Genomic DNA, 19,703 nt, shown 5'->3' with positions numbered 1-19,703 from the left:
ATTGCAGGGCCAAGAAGAAGCGATACTTTGAGTACCCTCTGCTGGAGAGATACATGAAGTGCAAACAAAACTCCTACTTCCTTGTTAGCATGCTTTTCTTGCGGGGCTTCCTCCTCCTGACCTTCATGACTGCTGCCTGCCTCTACCTGGCCTACTTCCACCTCTCTGCCTTCCTGCAGGACGAGTTCAGCTGCTTTGTCCGCACGGGCATGCTGCGCGATCAGAACTGGGTTCCTGAACTGGTACAGTGTAAAATGATTGGCCAGTTGGTTTTTCAGGTGATAAGCGTGGCCAACGGTGCCATCTACGTCCTGTTGGCTCCTATAGTCCTCTTCAGCCTGATCCGGCTCTTTGTTTGGGACACCACCTTCATCTCTGTCTACGAGGTCCTCCCGGCACTGGATGTTATCAACCACAATAAGCTAAGCTGCCCGCTGAATGACCTCAACGTCCTCCTGCTCTTCCTGCGTGCCAACGTAGCACACCTGAAATCTTATGGGCAGGTGAGGGCGTTGTGCTCACTGGCGCCACCACAGGTGGGCAACACCACCGCAGGGCAGGGCTTAAGTACAATGCTAACCCAAGAGGAGATTGAAGAGCGGGAAGAGGCTGCCATGGAGTTGTCAGAGGAGGTGGAGGAGGCCAAGGAGGAAGGGAAACTCAGCCTGGTGGATATCATGACTATTCTGGGAGCGGCACAGGGAAGAGTAGTAAACTGCAGTGAGAAGAGGCCTCTTGTCGAGGAGAATATGAGTCTTGGTACCGTAACTCTTATCTACACACTAAAACGCATTCTGCTAGTGGCTATTTTTGTCTACATCATTTGGGATGTGCAGAAAATTATTAAGTGACCTCCAGACTACAGATACAAGCTGTCAAAGTAAATAGCAAGTGCTTCAAGTATAACATAGCATAAGCAGTTCTCAGTGAAAAGACAATGAATACAGAATAAGGTCACAGTGGACCTGAGGAAGCAGTTTGAGAAACATTTGCAACTGTAGGCAGTACATTTAAATAACATTGTTAAGTAATTTTTTTCTGATTTTGTCCTTTCTTTTAGAAACCAAACTGAAGCGCCTATATGTCTAAAAGAGTTTTAAAAGCACTGGCTAATGTAGAAGAGATAGATTTGTGGTACTTCGTAGCCCTAACTACCCTCTCTGTCTCTTCACAGAGCCAAACCACCAGGGGTACCATGAGTTGAAGGAGACTCCACCATTTAGTCATTACTAGGCCTCCTACGGACTGAATCGGGGGGGGGAATCAAGGGTAGGGCCTACTGTACCCACAGGCACTGTGGACACCAGTCAAGGGTTACTGCACAATAAATAAACCTCCTTTACAATTACAGGGCTGGAAATGTCAATGGATTTGTCAGTTTTCAGTATCTGTGCAACTGTAGCTGCCGCAGACTTTCTTTCTGTCTCTTAGTTTGGTTCTATGTATTTTTTAAGAAGCCAGTGATGGCTAAAAGTCAAAGGAGAGTGTTCAAGTGAAAAGTGGCAGATGCAATTATGGTGTGAGAACACAAAGCAAGTATGAGCAAAGTAAGTATGAAAAAAAACTTGTCATCATGAATTGGTGAGATTGTGCTTTTGTGAGAAATAGGACTTCTGAGAGTTACAGTATATATGACAACTGGGAGACAGAAAAAGATTTTCAGTGGCAGCTATAGATTCCAGTGTCAATAATGTTCTGTTCATGAGGTAAGGTATAGAATAGTGTATTTGTTGTACTTTTTCTCTTTCTTTTTTTGCTTCCTTCTATTGTTATTTACTTTATCAGCAGATTAATTGTGACATTTCATGTGAATTAAAAACAGTGTATCGTATTGTATGTAATTCAAAATAAATGAGGTTTGTTTAACTGCTGCTGTTTCCCTTCATCAGTATCCTAAATAATCCATCATTATGTTAAATCCTAGGAGTTTACATTTCTGCAGCTGTGTAATTTAGGTTTATAAAGTAGATTTTTTGACAAACAAGCTTCCAGTGTAATACAGCAAAAAGTCAAATGGAATTATCCATTTTAGGACAGCAGAGAGCCACTCGCCTCTTTAGTGCTTTTATTTTTAGAACATGCAATTTCAGAGCTGGAGGGACTTAAGGACTGCGTTGTTTCTGTGCACAAACTGACTAGACAAAATACTCTTATTAAGGTTGATGACTATACAGGCTTTAAATGTTATTAGTTAAAGTTACAGAAGGTGACTTTTATATATAAAAAAAAGAACTAATGAATAATCAGAGCCAAGAAAGAGTCGATTGTTGAGTCTCGTTCCCAGGTTGTGAAACACTGGGAAATAAACTCAACAATAAGCTGTCCTCAAGCCGCCAACACAAAGTGTCTTTCTATCTTTCTCAGCTCTGATTGGTTGTTTTCATTCAGGCCCGGTGGACTCTTGTAAATCCCATTAGAAGCACTAGGAGGGGAGCCAGAGGAACCTTGATTGTTTCACTGATTATCTGTCTCATGTACTACTGTCAGGATATAAAGTTTCAGCGAATATAACAAAAAGTTATTTTTATAAAAGTTACCAATTGCAGTTTTAATACTGTATGCTGTTTTCATTATTGTATGATTTGTCACTGGCATCAAAGTTGTCTTTATAAGCATAAAATGTCTTTGTTAAAGCTATTTCAGTCAGCCAACTCACGTTTGGAATGTTTAATATAGCAGTATAGCATATTTACATTTTGGCGTCTAGGCTCCGACCTCATCACTCCCCGCATGTTTGCATAGAGATATTGGGGAGTGATGCGCAAATACCTTAACCCCCCAAAACAGCACAGAAGGGAGCCTGACGCCATCAGTGAAACAATCTTCTATGTGTGGACCTTACACCGCCGCGGTGTGGCCATTCCCCTGAAGCACCTTGGCCCCAGTGGAATATACTATCTAGTGAACGGCTATGTGTGACCTTGGCTTGGCACCTTGGCCGCTGTGTGGCCATTCACCTGAAGCACAATGGCCCCAGCGGAATACACTATCTAGTGAACTGCTATGTGTGGGTTTTGCCGTGTGGCTATTCCTTATGAGCACCTCAAGCCATGAGGGAATATACTACTTAGTAAAGTATTATGCAGGAACATTTCCCATATAGCAAAGATATAGATAGTAGATATCTCACCATGGGTTGCGACAATGAGCAAGGGAGCCAGCCGATGGGTTGGAGCGATGATGCAGGGATTTCATCATAGAAGAGAAAGGACAAAATGTAGTTTTAGTCATAGCAATGAAGTTTGAGTGCCTTGGTGAGATCTATCAGATTATGAGTGCGTCAAGAATATTGAGCACATGTGATGTGATCTTCTAAGGTTAAATCAGAGAAGGGAAGATTATGCTGAGGATTAAGATGAGATCTGCATGCATATTCACCCCTGAGAAACCTGTAAAAACCATTAACAGAACTTCTTCCAACATATCAATATAAATGAAAACACTTAATGCACCAGTGAATTGTGTGAGGAGTCTTATCGTTGCCTTGAGGATGCACCTTTAAAGCCATTGAGGAGCAGCTGAATGGAAGGATTTCCCAGAAGACTGGGATGCTGGATCTTTACATCGAATGTGAAACTGAATCCCTGCTAGCATAGCTTTGATACTTGCATCTGAGGATGTTAGGATCAAGTAAAACAATAAATGCACAAACTGTAAATTATTTCCACTATGGCAGCTCACAAAATGTCATAATATTTCTGGGACCATCTGCTGCCCCAAACGACAATTGGGTAGAGTTCATAAAGAGCAGTGAATGTAGAACTATTAAGGGACTCAATTTCTGTCATCTGCAAACCACTCGTTATGAGAACCCCCAAAACCAACAGCGAAAAGTGAAAACTAGGGGGAATCTACATATTCCTTTTGTCATTTAAAAAGAAATGCTGGTCCATCATCAAAACAAAGACTAGAATCACATATCTGTGCAACAGCCTTAGTGTAATACGCGGTGTCTTAAGATTTTAACAGATTTTAGCCAGACCCAGCAACGTGATATGGACGACCTTGAGGGAGAAAGCACATGCAAAGTCAGAGAAACTCTTCTAGAGAGAATGGGACGGCAGACCGGATTTGATGGCTGTTCTGATGCGATGACAACTCGTCTTGTTGCAGAGACGCTTGCATGAGCACACTATCAAGGTTTATACGAAGAAATCCCAAAACGCGCGAAGGGTCTACAGTTTCTTGGAAAGCGGTACTCCTAACTCCTGGAAAAGCTTCTGACTGTAACGAGGATAAGTCTACTAGAACTACTACAAAATCATCTAGAAGATGCAAGATGAAACAAGTTTGTAAATGTGTAGAGAAACCAGCAAACTGCTTCTGTCAAGAAGGGCTACTGCAGCAACCGAATGTCAGTTTAACAGAAACATACAATTAGAAACCATCTACACTGAAAAGATGCCACGCAAAGGGTAAAGTGGTATGACTTTGAAGGCATCCAATGTCTGCTTTTTCCAGCTATACACAAACCTCTGGGCACTGTGCATTCTTCAAAGCATAGAAGGAAAACAGCTCTTGAGAAATTAAGCCATATATGTTTCAAATGGAAGATCGCGAGGAGCTGAGAAAACAATGATAAGACGCTCTGTTTTTGTTGCTTGTGGAACACCTAAGAATATACTCTGAAGAAGGAGAAGGGAGATTTTAACAATGACCTAATATGTATCCTTAATAACCTCTTAAAAAAGAAGATCCTTACTACTTCTTGCTCTGGAATAGCCAACTGCAGGTTTTTACAGACAGGGGTCACTTTTGGGAGCCAGCATAGACCTGCTATTGGAGGCTGATTTACAGAAATTTGCACGAATTTTAACTGCGGCTGAGATTTGCCAGTCCTTGCAGAGCAGTTCTTGAACATAGGGAAGTTGTTAGATAATGCTTGTGATGATGCTAACAGCCGTTTAGCCACTAAAACTAACTTTGTTTTAATCTAAAGATGAGTTAACTGTCTTGTCTCTGAGTTCTGAAAATCTGATTACTATCTTCCAAACTATCGAAAATCTCCACAATCCACAAATCTTTTGTAAGCAGATCAGAACCACATTACACAATAATAATAATAATAATAATAATAATAATAATAATAATAATAATAATAATAATAGCCACAATCATTATAATTATTATCTTAAATCACCATTACAATCACCATTACATCGCAATCATCATCATATCATCATCACCACCATCAACGTAATTATCATATTTATTTTATTTATTTGTTGTTTATTTCCTCCCCCATCTATTTCTCTATTATTTCTTTAAGCCTTAAGCCTGTCACTATAGATTTGTTTTTATTAATTGCTGAGTGAGAAACAAAAAGTGCTAAATTTGTATGAATCACATTCATGAGAATAAAGTGTGGAGGATGTAAAAAAAACCTGTTGTACTGTGCACATTTCAGCATTTCATTTTGTTGACTGAGAGTTGTTTCTGGTAAGGGGAAACGCTACAGGTGAATAAGGTACATGAACCATGGCACCATGAACCTTCCCCAGTTGATTACTTACATTAAAACGATTATATTTTGTGTTAAAAGGTTTTCCCGAAAAATATGTTTAAATATGCAAATAAGACAGATAAAGCCATGTTTTTATGTAAGGCTATGAATGATAACAAATGCCTTTGTAAAAAGCTTCAAAATATAGATAGAAATAAAACTGGAAGGTTTGTTGTATGTAAGTGCTAGTGATTTCTGGCTCTGTGTATAAGAAAAAACCTTAAAGATATGTATTGTAAAATTCCATACATTATGCAAGACACTATGAAGGCCTTGTAACTGGACACAAATTAGAGACCCACTGCCTCTCTTACATGAGCCAGAGTTGGCAAAAAAGAATATATTTAACAATTCTGTTTGTGTCACCATGTGCGACTGTTCTACTGCTGTGCAGCAACAGTGAATTATCCACAGAGTAAAGCATGCAATTATTTTGATGTAGTCAAAGACACAAAGGCAGGCAAGTTGCCTAGTGGGTAATAGGGGCCATTTGTGTACAGCAGGAATGCAATGTGGATCTGAGACTTATAATGAACAAGTGCCCCCTTTGGAAGTCCAATTACAAAGGTTGTGTGTCAGTTTTTTGTTGTGTGCAGAATTTCAGGTTCCTGCAAAAATATTACGTACTATGTTTTATTATTGAAACAAGAAGTCACGGGCCATGGATCACTTTATAGTCGAGGCATTTTCAACTCTTGGATATTCTCCATGCTAAAATAATGGTTAGGCTGTCATGCTGCTCCACGTCATCAACAGTCATGCATGTCATCCTCCATCATCCATCTGGCACACAGCAACAAAAAGGCAGACAGATGGTGATAATGAATGTTCTCAAATGTGTATTTTGAATAGGAGCAAACTTAATTCAGAGCTTAACACAAAGGCAAAAACATAAGTATCTGCTGTCTGTTGTGGTAGTGGCTGCAGCTGGCTGGCTCAGGCCACTTGAGGGCATCATTGAGTCACGCTGAAACTAGACCGCTTGCATTGTTTTGATAGCTGCAATATATTAATTTAGGGCTGCATCACAAGTGGGGTCACTGTTGATATTTATAATTCCTGTAATCAAAACGAAAGAGAATGCAGTCTCATTCAAATCAGCCTTATCAGGCGTTCACCAGGTCCAGACTCCTCTGCCAGAGTCTGTAAAAGCTTCTGTGCCGCAGCCAATTTCCCAGAGTCAGTAAGTGTGAGGAGGCTGGTGTTGCTGTGATTGGAGCACTGCCTTTTGGAATCAAGAAATTGCTGGCAATCTTCACTGAGTTCAGCTATGTCAGCAGGCTGGACACCAACCGGTGCTGTTTGCACTCAGTGTTTCCTGAAATATTGGGCATAATGCTCACGCATTAAAGCGGGACTTGATTGAGTGAAATGAGCGATCAAAGACGTCCTTAGCTTGTCATTCCAGCCTGCCTGGATAATGGTGATGACTCTGTTACATCCAAACAACGCTGAGGAGATTTCATCACAGGGTTTACACAACTTTTATGGATCCTGCACAGCAGCAAGCTCTGTGCATGATCCAAGTGAGGAGGAGAACCTAAGAAGGCAAAATCCCTTTGCCAAGTTCTTGTTAACTTTTATAGAGGAGCAGCAGAAAGCATCCTGACTGGAAACATCAAAAACTGGCATGTGGTATGCTGCAGAGCCAGGACTGGAAAGCTCTGCAGCGGGTGATTAAAACTGCCCGCAACATCATTGGTAACCATCCACCGAGCATCAGCAATATCGTTGAGGCAACAGCCTGTGATACCGAAGTATCAGCTGCTGTACCACCAGACTACAGAGCAGCTTCCTTCCTCAACTCCTCCTTAAGTAAAAAACTCTTCCCATAAACCACAGCTCTACATGTATACACATGTATACCATACATACATCAAACAAACAAGGAACTAAATATTTAAAAGATACCTTTCAGTCATGTATTAAGACATATACATACAGTCTGCTCAGAACAATTAAAACCACATTAAAACCCTTACTTTAAGGACATCATAGTTTTTTGTAAGTTAGAACAAAAAGGAAAGAAATAAATTGATTGTTGATTGACTACAAAGACTTCAAACTATTATTTTCAAACCTAAAAATAAAACAAAAAATACTCCAAGGGGATTCCCCTGAGGCAAAATCCTCTCAAACTGGGGATCCATGTGCATCTGTTAGGGGCCCTTGAGTTTGGGAGAGTTTGGGAAACCCTGTTCTAGACCATTACCATTGCACTCATTCCTGTTATTACCTCAAGTTTGCTCACTGTAAATCAAATATTACACTGATACTGCACATGTTATATACATACATATACACACCTAGATGTATATAGCCTGTGGATTATATTTTTACTTTAATATACTTTGTTCCTTGTTATTTATTTATTTATTTTTCGATTCTGTGCCAATTTTAAATATTTGAACACATTTTATGTGTGTTTAGCATTTAGGGGGCTACAATATGTATAATAGCTGAACCTTGAACCTGTGTGCTAGAGGATGGTGTGGGTGTAGGGGACTGGGTTGCTTTTAGACCATATACCATCTAATTATGACGAATGATGACAGACACTGTGTTCATATGTGGAAATAGAGTTTGCTCCCTCTGTGTTGTGCTTTTACAAACACTCTGTTTTGCCATTTAGAACGCTGGCTCTGAAGGAGTCAAGGTCACATGCCTACAGATCAGATTCTTGAGGAATTTAAAGTGAATTTAAAGCAGTGACAGCAAGCAAAACAGGAGCTGATAGTAAACCGTTAATCACAGCTGAGGTGACCTCCAGTTCATGACACAATTGATTTACTGTAGCTCACTTCCTTGTTCCGAGGGCCACATAATGAGGACAGAACCTTAAATTAAAAGTGATGGCAGAAAACACACACACAGGCAGTTTTGTGTTGCTGCCGCAGTGGCCATATCTGCCTTATAATGGGACAATAAAATTCTACAAAAGCTATTGGACATATTTCTTAAGATGATATGTCTACCTAAAATAGTTCCAACATTTACCAAAAGCTCACTACAAAATTCCATTTTCAATTGTTCAATTGTAGTAATGTTTTTAATAATTCAAGCAGTCATTGCTTCAGTGCTTTTACACAGTGCCCTCAATAATAATATAGTAACTCACTGTAGACTGTGTGCTAATTAGAGAGACTTGTAGAAAAAGAAAAAAGGAGCCAAACCTGCTGTAGTCCTCATTGACCCCTCTCAGCATTGGAGAGCTCTTCATCATCAGAGAGTGCAATAAACGTTCAGTCCACATTTGACTCACAGGTTTCCTTTTAAGCATGCCTCCCTTCCTCTGAGTGACTAATCTGTGTCTCTTTCTGGGGTTTTTCTGCTCATAAAGTTCAAACTAAATGGCCATCTTTTCTTTGTTTAGCCGTGTTGCACGGTTAACACTACCAATGTTAAGTACCTGGTCCTTTCTTTTCACACAGAGCACAGTTGCTGCTGCAGTGTGCAACAGAGATGTTCATGAAAAGACCTACCTGACACCTGCTGTGCAGCCATTATGTTCTAGCTATAGCTTCAAGCCCCTCCACTAAAAAGGCAGTGTTTCTTCTTGTTCCTACAGTGTGCTGTTTGAATGCTGTATGAAAATCTGATTTTAAGGAGCGGGCCCTATTAGCATGATTTTTGACATCACAAAGTTTGGAATATTTTTTGCGGAAAAATAAAATCAGACACATATTTTGCTACATACTATTTGTATATGTCATAATAGATCTCTGAAGGTTTCCTTTACATTTTCTCTTTGCAATGTTTAGGGATCCATTCCTCAAAACCTCAAAAGTTATGTAAAATACCTACAAATTCTTGCGCTGTCTCTATGAAGTTCAGCTCAACTCATAAAACATGCACAAGTAGTAATATAATGATCTGAGACCATCTGAGGCTGAATAAACAAATTAGACCTATCACACACAAGATGAACAATCTTGATTATTCTGTTAGTTTGTGAAGCTCAGTGTAGCTTATCAAACAGGAGCAGAAGCTGCTAATATAATGATGCAGGGTTTTTTATTGCTAACATATGTCCACAAGGCTCAGCTGGTCTTGGAAGCTAAAGCAGGTAAAAAACACATTTACCAAATCAGTTTTATTAAACAAGTAGTGTTGCATTTAAAACAAGTGAGTCTGAACAAAATGAATTAATTTCTCACTGCTACAGAGGTCAGGACTGTTGAGCAGGGAATCATAAACAGGGGACAGATGGACCTACAGCAGGTCTGTCTCAGAGGATCATTTCCCTGGTCATGTACCTCTAGACTGTTGAAGGACACATTTGGTCTCAAATCCAAAGACAAATGAAGACCTTTCATATAAAATTCTTATTGACAATATGATAATAAACTCATATATTTGACAAAATATTTTGCCTGTTTTAGCTCATTATCAGTGCCTGAAATGGTCTATTTGTCTATCTGTAGTCTGGGGAAAAAATAACGGCTACGTAACTGCGTCTCATTAAACACAGAGCTACCTTAACACTGAGAAAACAGCGCGGAAAATGTCCTTGTAAAAATGGACAAAAACACAGAAGGAATTAGGGTTAGAGTTGTGCTGAACAGATCTTCTAATGACACCTATTGTGACATGAAATAGTAGGGTAAACACAGGTGTGACCAATAATACTAATTAAGGTTCCGTTCCATTTAGTGTAGCAGAGCCTGTCCAGTGAGCTGACATGTACAACTGCGGCACCCTGACTCTGTTTGACCTAAATGGAACAGACCCTAATTAGTACCATTGGTAACAGCTGTGTTTACCCTACTATTTCCTGTCAAAAAGGCTGCCATGATAAAGGTCTATTGGGGTAGTGGCACAATTCTCAGGAGGGTTTCTTTCATCTATGCTTCTGTATAAGTGTTTTAAGGTTTACTATTCATAAAATACATTCCTTCATTATTTCATATAGCATTAAAATTACTGCTTCAATATTCATATATATGACATGACACCCACAAACACTTTTTTTTTTTAACGTTTTTTACATTTCTAGACAAATAGAACCCGAATGACAGCTCTCTTTTGTCTTTGAATTAGTCATTATTTTAAACTGTAATTATGATATAGTACCACTAAATAATACTATACAATACCATAATAAATACTATTTCATATCTACAAATTAATAACTGTATTCATGTGAAAAAGTTGCAGAATGCTACCTTACATGAACATTGAACTGAAACTACATTTACAGAACGTTATTCCAAGTCTGACCTCCAGCATGACTCCAGTCGACCCTTCACTCCTCCTGACTCATAGTGCTGTCAAGCTGCTTACCTCAGGTGTCAAAGTCAAGTACAGCTGTCAGCAGGTAAGCACGTGGGATGACACAGAAAAAGAGGGGCTGACATTGTATTTCAGTCACAGCTGTCAACACCTTGCACTGATAATGTCCTGACAGGTGCAGATATATCCCCTCTCTACTTCTGCAGAACATTGAGCAAGTGCTACCATAGCATTTCAGCTCATTTATTCATCGACACCACATGCTCCAAAATAATAAGATGGTTGTTTGAGAATAGAACTGACATCACATTAGCACACAGAGATAAAAGCAACTCTGCAACACTGACTTCATTTGTTGTCTGCATGTTGTTCTTCATTTATGCTTACGTTTGGTGGTTTGATGATTATGCTACATCAGTTGCTTCATTTGTTGTTGTTTTTTTGTTTATTGAAAATAAAAAAATGCAATTTAAGCTAAAAATCTCTATTGACCCGATTTGACATTTACAGCAGTAAAAATACCCTACATGTCATTCTTTTAACCTGAAATTTGATGACTTGAATGAAAATATTTTAAAATTTTATACTTTTGCACTGGTGCTACAAAGTGGTTGGTCTAGGCTAGGGAATCTTGAAACTGTGAAACTGTATATTCTATGTCTGTGTGTATTTTTATGGGACAGTGGTGACAGAGTTGGGGGGGGGGCCTTGACACTGTCACAATAACTGTTCGCCCAGGTTCCCGCAGGGACAGGCCCCTGCTGGTCTTGGGGGGCTATGGGGGAACCTTGAAACAGTGATTGAGTAACTAGTAATTACTAGTAACAGTAATAACAGCATAGGAGTGATCATATATGGTGCACACACAGAGTTCAGAGGGTGCCTTGACACAGAGAATTGCACTTGCATCTGCACCTGCACCTGCAATGTAACAATATAATCTAAAAATAGACAAATTAGAATCAAATCAATGTGTGTGTGTGTGTGTGTGTGTGTGTGTGTGTGTGTGTGTGTGTGTGTGTTGTGTTTGGAGGAGAAGGGGTGGGGTGGTACCAGAGCTGCCCTTTCAGTGGCAGAGGAACAGAAGTCATGGCAGATGACTCACTCTTCAAGAGGTCCTTGATCAGATCTTCCACGATGAAGAAGCTGAGAGTGCAAAGTTTCCTACTACTGCATTGAATGCACTCACTAGTTTGCAACAAACATGTTTTATGTGTTGTGTTTTGAATGTTAATGTTAAAGTATTATTGATAATTGTTGTTAATATTAATGATATTGCTGTAAGGACAGTGTCCAATGGTTGCGATAGTTATGTGGTTATATTATAACAGTTCCAGAATGTTCTTGCCATTTTCACTATTAATAAAATATATTTAAATCATTATGGCTTTTATGTTTTCATGTCTTAGGTAAAACAGGACATGATATAGTGTGATATAGGTATTTTTTTCTCCAAAAACGAGTGGTCTAGAACCTAAAAACTACACTCTCATGCAATCTAAAATCATAAATTAAGGATTAATAATGAATTTATTAATGTAAGATCGGCTATTTACATATTCTAAATAGATCTGTAGTTCAAAATATGGTATAGACACTTTTTATGAGGACTTTCTTGGACTGGGTCAAATTTGACCCGGACCATACTGTGAAGGCATTGGATATGAACAGTCTGTAAGGGTTAAAGTATAACTACACCCTCAGTTCTGCTAGTTCCCTACCTCTCAGCAAATGTAAAAAATGCCGAACACAGTGACAGTGACACAGACCAGAGTATTTGACAGACTGATGTGACCACAGCAGTGTAGCAGAACTGGGCCCTCATTAAATTATGGAATAATTTTTATAAAACATTTAAAATAGGCCTATTTGTGGAAAAAATATGTAACATTTGAGTTACATAAAAGCTTTTTATTTGTTTTCTTCCTAATTGTCCTTGAAATAGTGGTTAAGAACCCCCCCCGACCCCAACACAAAAATGGTTTGGCCACTGAATTTGATGTAATCATTTGATTTGAAGTTCAGTACACTCAAAATGTCTGGTCAGCACAAGTCCGGTGCTCGGAAAAGGAAAGAAAAGAGAAGAAGAGAAGAAAATAGTGAACCTCGTAAGTGTGATGGCAAAACGAACGTCTTTCTCAGAGAGGGCAAAGGAATTGCCAGCAGATGCAGAGGGCAGGGAATTCCAAAACTATTTGACATATTCCATATCCCACAATGGAAGGGAAAACATCGATAGGGACTGGATAGTATATAGCAGCTACAAAAAAGGCCTTATTTTGCCTACCATGCTTGATGTTCTCCTTTGAAGTAAAAAGTCAACTAGGGAAAATATATAGCATTTATTATTATATAGGGAAAAGGAGAGATCTGGGCGTGGGGGGCATCTAAGATTATCTCATTCCCGGGCCCAGGCAAGACTGTCAGCTGGCCTGAATACAACGGTTGCAAATTGCCAGAAATGACCACTAAATCCAAAATGGCCGACTTCCTGTTTACTTTGGGGTATGGGTCCAAGAGGCTTTTCTGCTTTATTTATCACGATCAGGAGCCAGTGCAGAGAAGCTAGTACAGGAGAGATGTGATCTATTTTTCTAGTTCCTGTCAGTACTCGTGCTGCAGCGTTCTGAATTCATTGGAGCGTTTTAATGGATTTACTGGGGCAACCTGATAATAAGGAATTGCAGTAATCCAGCCTAGAAGTAACATTCATTGCTGTTTGTAAAGGTTTCTGTGTGGCACCTTTGATGTAGCTAAGGTAACGGTTTAGAGAGGCAAACTCTGGTATGTATGTGTCTGTGGGGGAACTATCAGTGCGCCAAAATAGGAAAATAATAAATAGGAGGTTAGCAAAAACTAGCATAAACTCCTCTGAATGATGTATCTTTATCAGTAGTGGTGGTCCACCATCCTCTAATGAAAGTGCATTCACACTCTTTGTATATAAATGTCATGATGTAAAGTGATTGATTCTATGTCAGCACTGACCTTTCAAGGTTCAGGGTGATTTAAAACAGCGCTTTAAGCCATTTTCAAACCATGAAATGCCAATTTTCATAAATTTGGTTAGAATATTAACACCAGCACTGATGTGTCTCATCACAGTTAAGCCATATACTTTAGTTTACAGCTCAAAAAACAAATTAAAGTGTGCAGTATCTCTTTAAAGAGCTCAGACTTGTGCCTATGCAAATCTTTAACTTGCTGTTGCACTCAAACACCTTATTTTCATTGCTCATGTTTTAACTTGAGCTAATCATTTTGGACATTTTGAAGATATTCTTCGGATTTGGAGCCAAGTCTACTTCTGTTAGTTTTATAATTATGGCTTGGAAATCATAATACCTGAAATGAAAGATAGTCCACATCCAGATGACTACCAAGATCCAATCAACTGGTCCAATCTGTCTGGCAGATTTTATTGGAAATCTGCTCTTTGGCTCTTGACATTTCCTGCCAATAGACAGACCAACAAACTAACTGATGAGTGACAACATAACCTTCCTGGCAGCAGTTATACAATTTATTTGATCCTGACACTTCATATTTCATCCACCACACAGACACACATTCTGTCAGTTTGTAGTAATTGCAATCAAGCAGTAGTACCACCTCCCCTAACTTCTTGTGTGTCTGTAAATGATATGATGGCATGTGTAGTTTCCTCAAGCTATGTACAAAGTTTGGTGTTATGAGATCAAAAAATGCAATGAAATGCCTTCAGGGGAAAACATAATAAAAATCCAGTTTGGTGTAGTATAAGTTGATGGAACTTGAGATTTGACAGGTAGCAGGTATGCCTTTCACATAACTCATATCAACACTTGTATAAATGATAAATGTTGACAATATCAGAGACTAATACATCATACTTACAGAATGAGACTGTACGAGGCCTCAAAATCTGTGTAATAGACACAACATAATACACACTGGTGATATTTCAAGTCCTGTTGAGATTTAACACCTCACTGATGTAACTGCTGATGCTGAATCAGGTACATCGTTATGCAGCTCTTCACGAGCCGGAGAATCTGTCAGATCCACTCAGTTTGATTTTCAAAGGCCCAAACATTTGCATGAGTGGAACAGTTGGAATCAGTTTGACCTCTGCCTTGTAGCTGCAAATTCAATTAGTTGTGGTGTCCAGGGAAAGAGCACAACCAATTTATCAGATTTATCACATTGCACAGTTAGCTCACTGAAAACATTTCCAAACTTCAAACCATCACTGATTTCCTGTGTTATACGTGTTCCTTTCTATCTTTTAATCATATTTCACACCAAAATCTCCGACTGAACTGTCAGTGGTCAACTTGCATTGTGGGTAGTAAAATTTTGATAGGGAAGAATTTTTACAAATTTAAAACCTCCATGGATCAAGAATAGAATAGAAAGAGTCATAATTGACTTTATGTGCAGTTCCTGTAGAAATGGGAATCGAGAACCGGTAAAAAATTGTCTGATCCACTGGAAACGTGGAATTGCCTCCAAGCTTATTAATTCCTTCTATCAATACCGCCATTGTTTTTCTGACAGTTGGGCATTGGAAAACAATGACGTCAAACTCATGCGTCTACGCTGCTGGAAACATGAAAGAGACGTGGTAGAGAGGAAGAAACAGTCCAAAGCATGGCTTCATTTCATGAAGAGACTTAAACTACTATAACTCTGTTTGCAGTTGTGCTGATGCTGAAAACCTGTGTAGGCCTACTTTTTTCCACACAGAGTGATCAGGAATCAACAAAGAATTGGACTGAAAAGCAGAACTGATAATGGAAGTAATACCAATAAATTCTTTTATAATGGTGGTCTACAGGGAAAAATATTTTTGGGCCGTATTTAATTTTACCCCTACCCCTTTCCGACATTGTAATTTGGGGACAGGTGATCATTTCTGTAACTTTTGAAACCAACATGCAACATTCACACCCACTTTACACAGTGTTTGGTCAGCTGTGCCAAGGTGAGAGAGGATCCAGGGTTAGTGCAACACTAAATATCTGTGTCTCAGCGATTGATACATGTAAGCCACTTAGCAAGAAAGGGGCAGGATTTAAATTAGATTTAAAATTAGATTTGATTTAGATTAGATTCAACTTTATTGTCATTGCACAAAGTACAAGTACTAAGACAACGAAATGCAGTTAAGGGTCACTTTTTATTCAACTGTGACCTGTGAATTAACACAGTCAGCCAATAGAAGCAGGTGTTGTCTTGATGCATTGTTTTAACAGTGTGGTATATCAGAAGAGTAGTGTGCAACCCATCTTTGTCTTAGTTGTCACATGATCCTATTCTCTCTTTCTGTATGGCATGTATTTCAGCTGTCTCCAAGGTTAAATTCAGTGAGTGTTGTGAATTTATATCTGCTTTTCAATTAATTGTTTCAAAAACCCGGATGAAGGCCACATCTTGAAACAGCTTGGCGTGGCTGATGAATACTTGCTCTAATTCCTGCAACTGTTGCAGTTTCTCCTGGCATTGCCTTCAGATCATCCATCTTGTTTCAGTGTTTCCAATACACAATGGCAAACCCCATTGGCATATTGTGTGCATAACAAACACCCAAATGGTGGCTGGTAGAGTAAGCTTTTTATTTTTATTGTGCTGGAAGTTCTAGCTGTGTTTTGTCACTTTGTGACTGAAAATGACTATAAGAATAGGAACACCTGGGGGGTTGCTATTCTGTTTTTTTGCATTAGGAGAAATTGCATTAACCAGTTATGATGTTTGTGTCCTTTTGTGTATATGGGAGCAGGTGATATGGTGTGGATTTTATTGGTGCACTAGGTTCCACTGTTGTGGTTTTAAATGAAATGGGTTGCAGAAAACAGTATGGTTCCTGTACTGAGTGGAGGGGGGTCGGGGGTGGGGGGTGGGGCAGTCTACCTGATGCGGCTGAGTGAAAGCTCTATGTTGACGGATGACTTGCTTAAGAGAGAGAGAAATGGAAAGAGGGAGAGGAGAAAAGATTGATATAAATGTGCCCGGTGTAAGCCCATCTACATCTATTTCATCCGTCAACCGTCCTGATGCATCACAGGGCAGAGCTGTGTGTGTGCGTTCATGTAGCCGTGGTTATGTGTATATTGCCAGTTGGTAGACAGACAGCTGCCCTAAAGTATGTATTCATGTGCTCTGATTGATGTCTTTGTATTCAAACCACATATCTTAGTACATCAGTGGGATAAAGAACCATTAAAAGTCTCAGTGGCGTCAAGATTTTCAAGAGTTGTTTTTTATTTTAAAGCGTCAATGTGAACCAGTTTTTAACCATGACTGACTTCAAACAGGCTTTTAAGGTGAATATATCAGGTACATGAAATGTTTCACAACATCTAGGTGCTCAAGATGAACCTGCAGTTTGCCTCTTTAACTCTGCCTCTCCAATAAAACTGAGAACCTCATCCAGTTTTAGCATCTGTTCTCAGACTATTACTGATTATGTGACATTATTCAAGGCCCAGGGATTTAGCCTGCTCCTGCCCACAGGAAAAGCAGAACACCACAAACCCTGCAAGTGTAAGATCCTAAGTGTTTGCACTGTATACATTCATTGTGTGGCATGTCTTCCATATCAAGGTTAAGCATACACGTTGGCGTTATAGGTAATGCTTATTGCCTCTGTCATGTGTTCCCTAGCACTTTCTCTTCTGTTGATAACGTGCCCTTGGCCTCTAGTCAATCTAGCTATTTATCAAGTGACTCTGAACAGCTAAAGACTGGCTCTGTTGAAAACAGGCTCTGTGTTTCTCTTGACTGGAACATGAATGTGACGCCATGTGGCACTTTTTCAAACACAGCTTCTCTTTCTGTAGATACTCGTCCACATCTGGGTCATCCCTTGCTGCTTTTGACTTTGAATAGTTTCTCCAAGTGTTGTGACACAGCTATGTCTCTTCTAGCAACACTCATGCCTTTTTCTTGCTTTTTCTTTTTTTAAATAAAACATGATAAAACATTGACTCATTCTCAAAATATATGAAGAGATTGCATTCCTGAGTAATGAGGTTCTGACAAAGAGAAATGTCCAGAATTTAAGATTTAAGATTTACTTTACTAATCCCCTGTTTGAGAAATTCTTCTTTTCACTCTTTTTAAAAAGACATACATGCTGAAATGCACACTCATGCACATGCAGGGCTTGTGGACATGCAAACACAGAGAGAGATGGTGGAGGGATGGGCTGCCACATTTTATGGGGTTAGGTGCCTTGCTCAAGGGCACCTCAGCAGTGCACAGGAGGTGAAACTGGCACCTTTCCAGCTACCAGTCCACACTCCAAACTGTGGTCTGTGGGACTGGAACCAGCAACCCTCCTGTTCCCAAGCCAAGTCCCTACACACTGAGCTACTGCCACCCCAATATGAAAGTTCAACCAACTGTAAGTTTCATTTGTTATGGAGGACAGACAGATTACCATAGTATGTACTAAAATATCCAATTGGCTGTGTCATCATAACATAATTATGTAAATAATTAATAATACATAGTTCCGTCACTGCATATGAAGCTTTTAATTCCCTGGTTTACATTAAGTGACATCACAGACAGCTGGCTGAGAGCTGATTGTAGGAAATGGCAAATTATGAACATTGGACAATCATCCAGTTTGGCCCAGTAGGAAACTAATTATCCTAATGTCACTGAAACCCAAAAGAAATGTGTATTAGTCTGTGTGGTAGTCAAACTGGTGGCCTCTGATAGGTTGTTAGATTCAGCTATAAAAAGGTTATTTAGGTGGAGTGATACTGTTTGTTATTCACAAGTCAAATAATTGTATAATAATTATTTTGTAACATAATCCAGAAAAGTAAAATAGTGAATAACACCTAACTAAATCCTAAAATATTATGAAGCCACATAGACTGAGGTCAAGGAATCTTTAAACTCTTCAAATCCATGTAAGATCTTAAAATGTAAAGCCATGCTGAAAACTAATGACAAAACAGGTTCTGAGAGGGCCTCTGCTTTGCGTGGTGCATGATGTTCATTTATGCTAAATTACATTCGATTAAAGTCATGCTGAAAAGCCAATCAGGCAGATTTATACAAATTATTAATAACCGTGAATAATATTTGCACTGCAGAATTCCATTTGCACAAGGGCACTTCACAAAGACAGTGTTTAATGAAGAAATGTGAAAATAAGCCAATAAAATATTCAAAACTTTAAATTACATGCATCCTGAGGTATTATGAAAAAGTACAAAAAGGATAAAAGCTGAGAGGATGAATTGATTTTGATTGCCAAAATTATAAGGTTGATAGTAGAACAAATGAACAACACGAAATGCAGCTCAGACTGAGAGACAACAATCATCCTAATATAGAAAGCAGTAAGATATAACCTGACTGTACCAGATTTGTTACACAGAACCATCTGGCAAGTCATTGGAAACTGTTTGGAAAAGGGCCGGCCCCTCCAAATTTTTTTATTTTATTTTTTATTTTCTCTATCTTCCACTGTTTATCACAAGCGAACTTTAACCTGTCACATCAACGAACCGATAATGTAGGCAAACTCTTACTGAAGCAAGTCGGTAGAAGAGCGCAAACATCTTTTGCATCGATAAAAGCCTTTAGTGTCGTTTTTTGCTCTCCTCTGTTCTGATATAACTGATGCCAGCAGCATCTACGCTAACCTCTTTAGCAGCCGCTGTGGTTGTTTTCCAGCAAACTGTTACTTCTGACACACGTCGTCACACACACACTTAGCATTAAACCACGCACCTAGCTCAGGTTGCTGCCAGTAGTTCCTCAAAGGATACAAGCTTGAAGCCTGACAAGATGGATTTTCTCATTTTATTGAGTCCAGCTACCTCACAAGGTCAGTAATGACACACTTTACTCACATTCAATAAAATTCACGATACACCTGCAGCCACTGTATCTTTGCATCTTGTGACGCAAATAATGTAGGATGTTGAACAAGCACAGTCAAAAGCAGATAGCGCCCTCTGCT

The 19,703-nt window shown here is 39.3% G+C and overlaps 1 protein-coding gene across 3 annotated transcripts in view; it reads left to right on the top strand.

Moving 5' to 3' along the window:
- The window catches only part of pknox2 (pbx/knotted 1 homeobox 2), a 118,163-nt gene extending 116,297 nt beyond the window's left edge, over positions 1 to 1,866 (top strand). For 2 of the 3 annotated variants that reach the window (XM_051401594.1, XM_051401592.1), the window contains one exon: positions 8 to 1,168. In XM_051401594.1, coding sequence (XP_051257554.1) covers positions 8 to 851 — 844 coding nt within the window. In that variant the 3' untranslated portion in view covers positions 852 to 1,168. The other variant, XM_051401593.1, reaches the window with a different exon arrangement.
- Positions 1,867 to 19,703: the final 17,837 nt, after the last annotated feature.

Source organism: Dicentrarchus labrax, unplaced genomic scaffold (genome assembly GCF_905237075.1).
Source record: "Dicentrarchus labrax unplaced genomic scaffold, dlabrax2021, whole genome shotgun sequence".
Lineage (NCBI taxonomy): Eukaryota > Metazoa > Chordata > Actinopteri > Moronidae > Dicentrarchus > Dicentrarchus labrax.
Note: the sequence above shows the minus strand (reverse complement) of the source record. Positions and strands in the feature narration are given on the sequence as shown.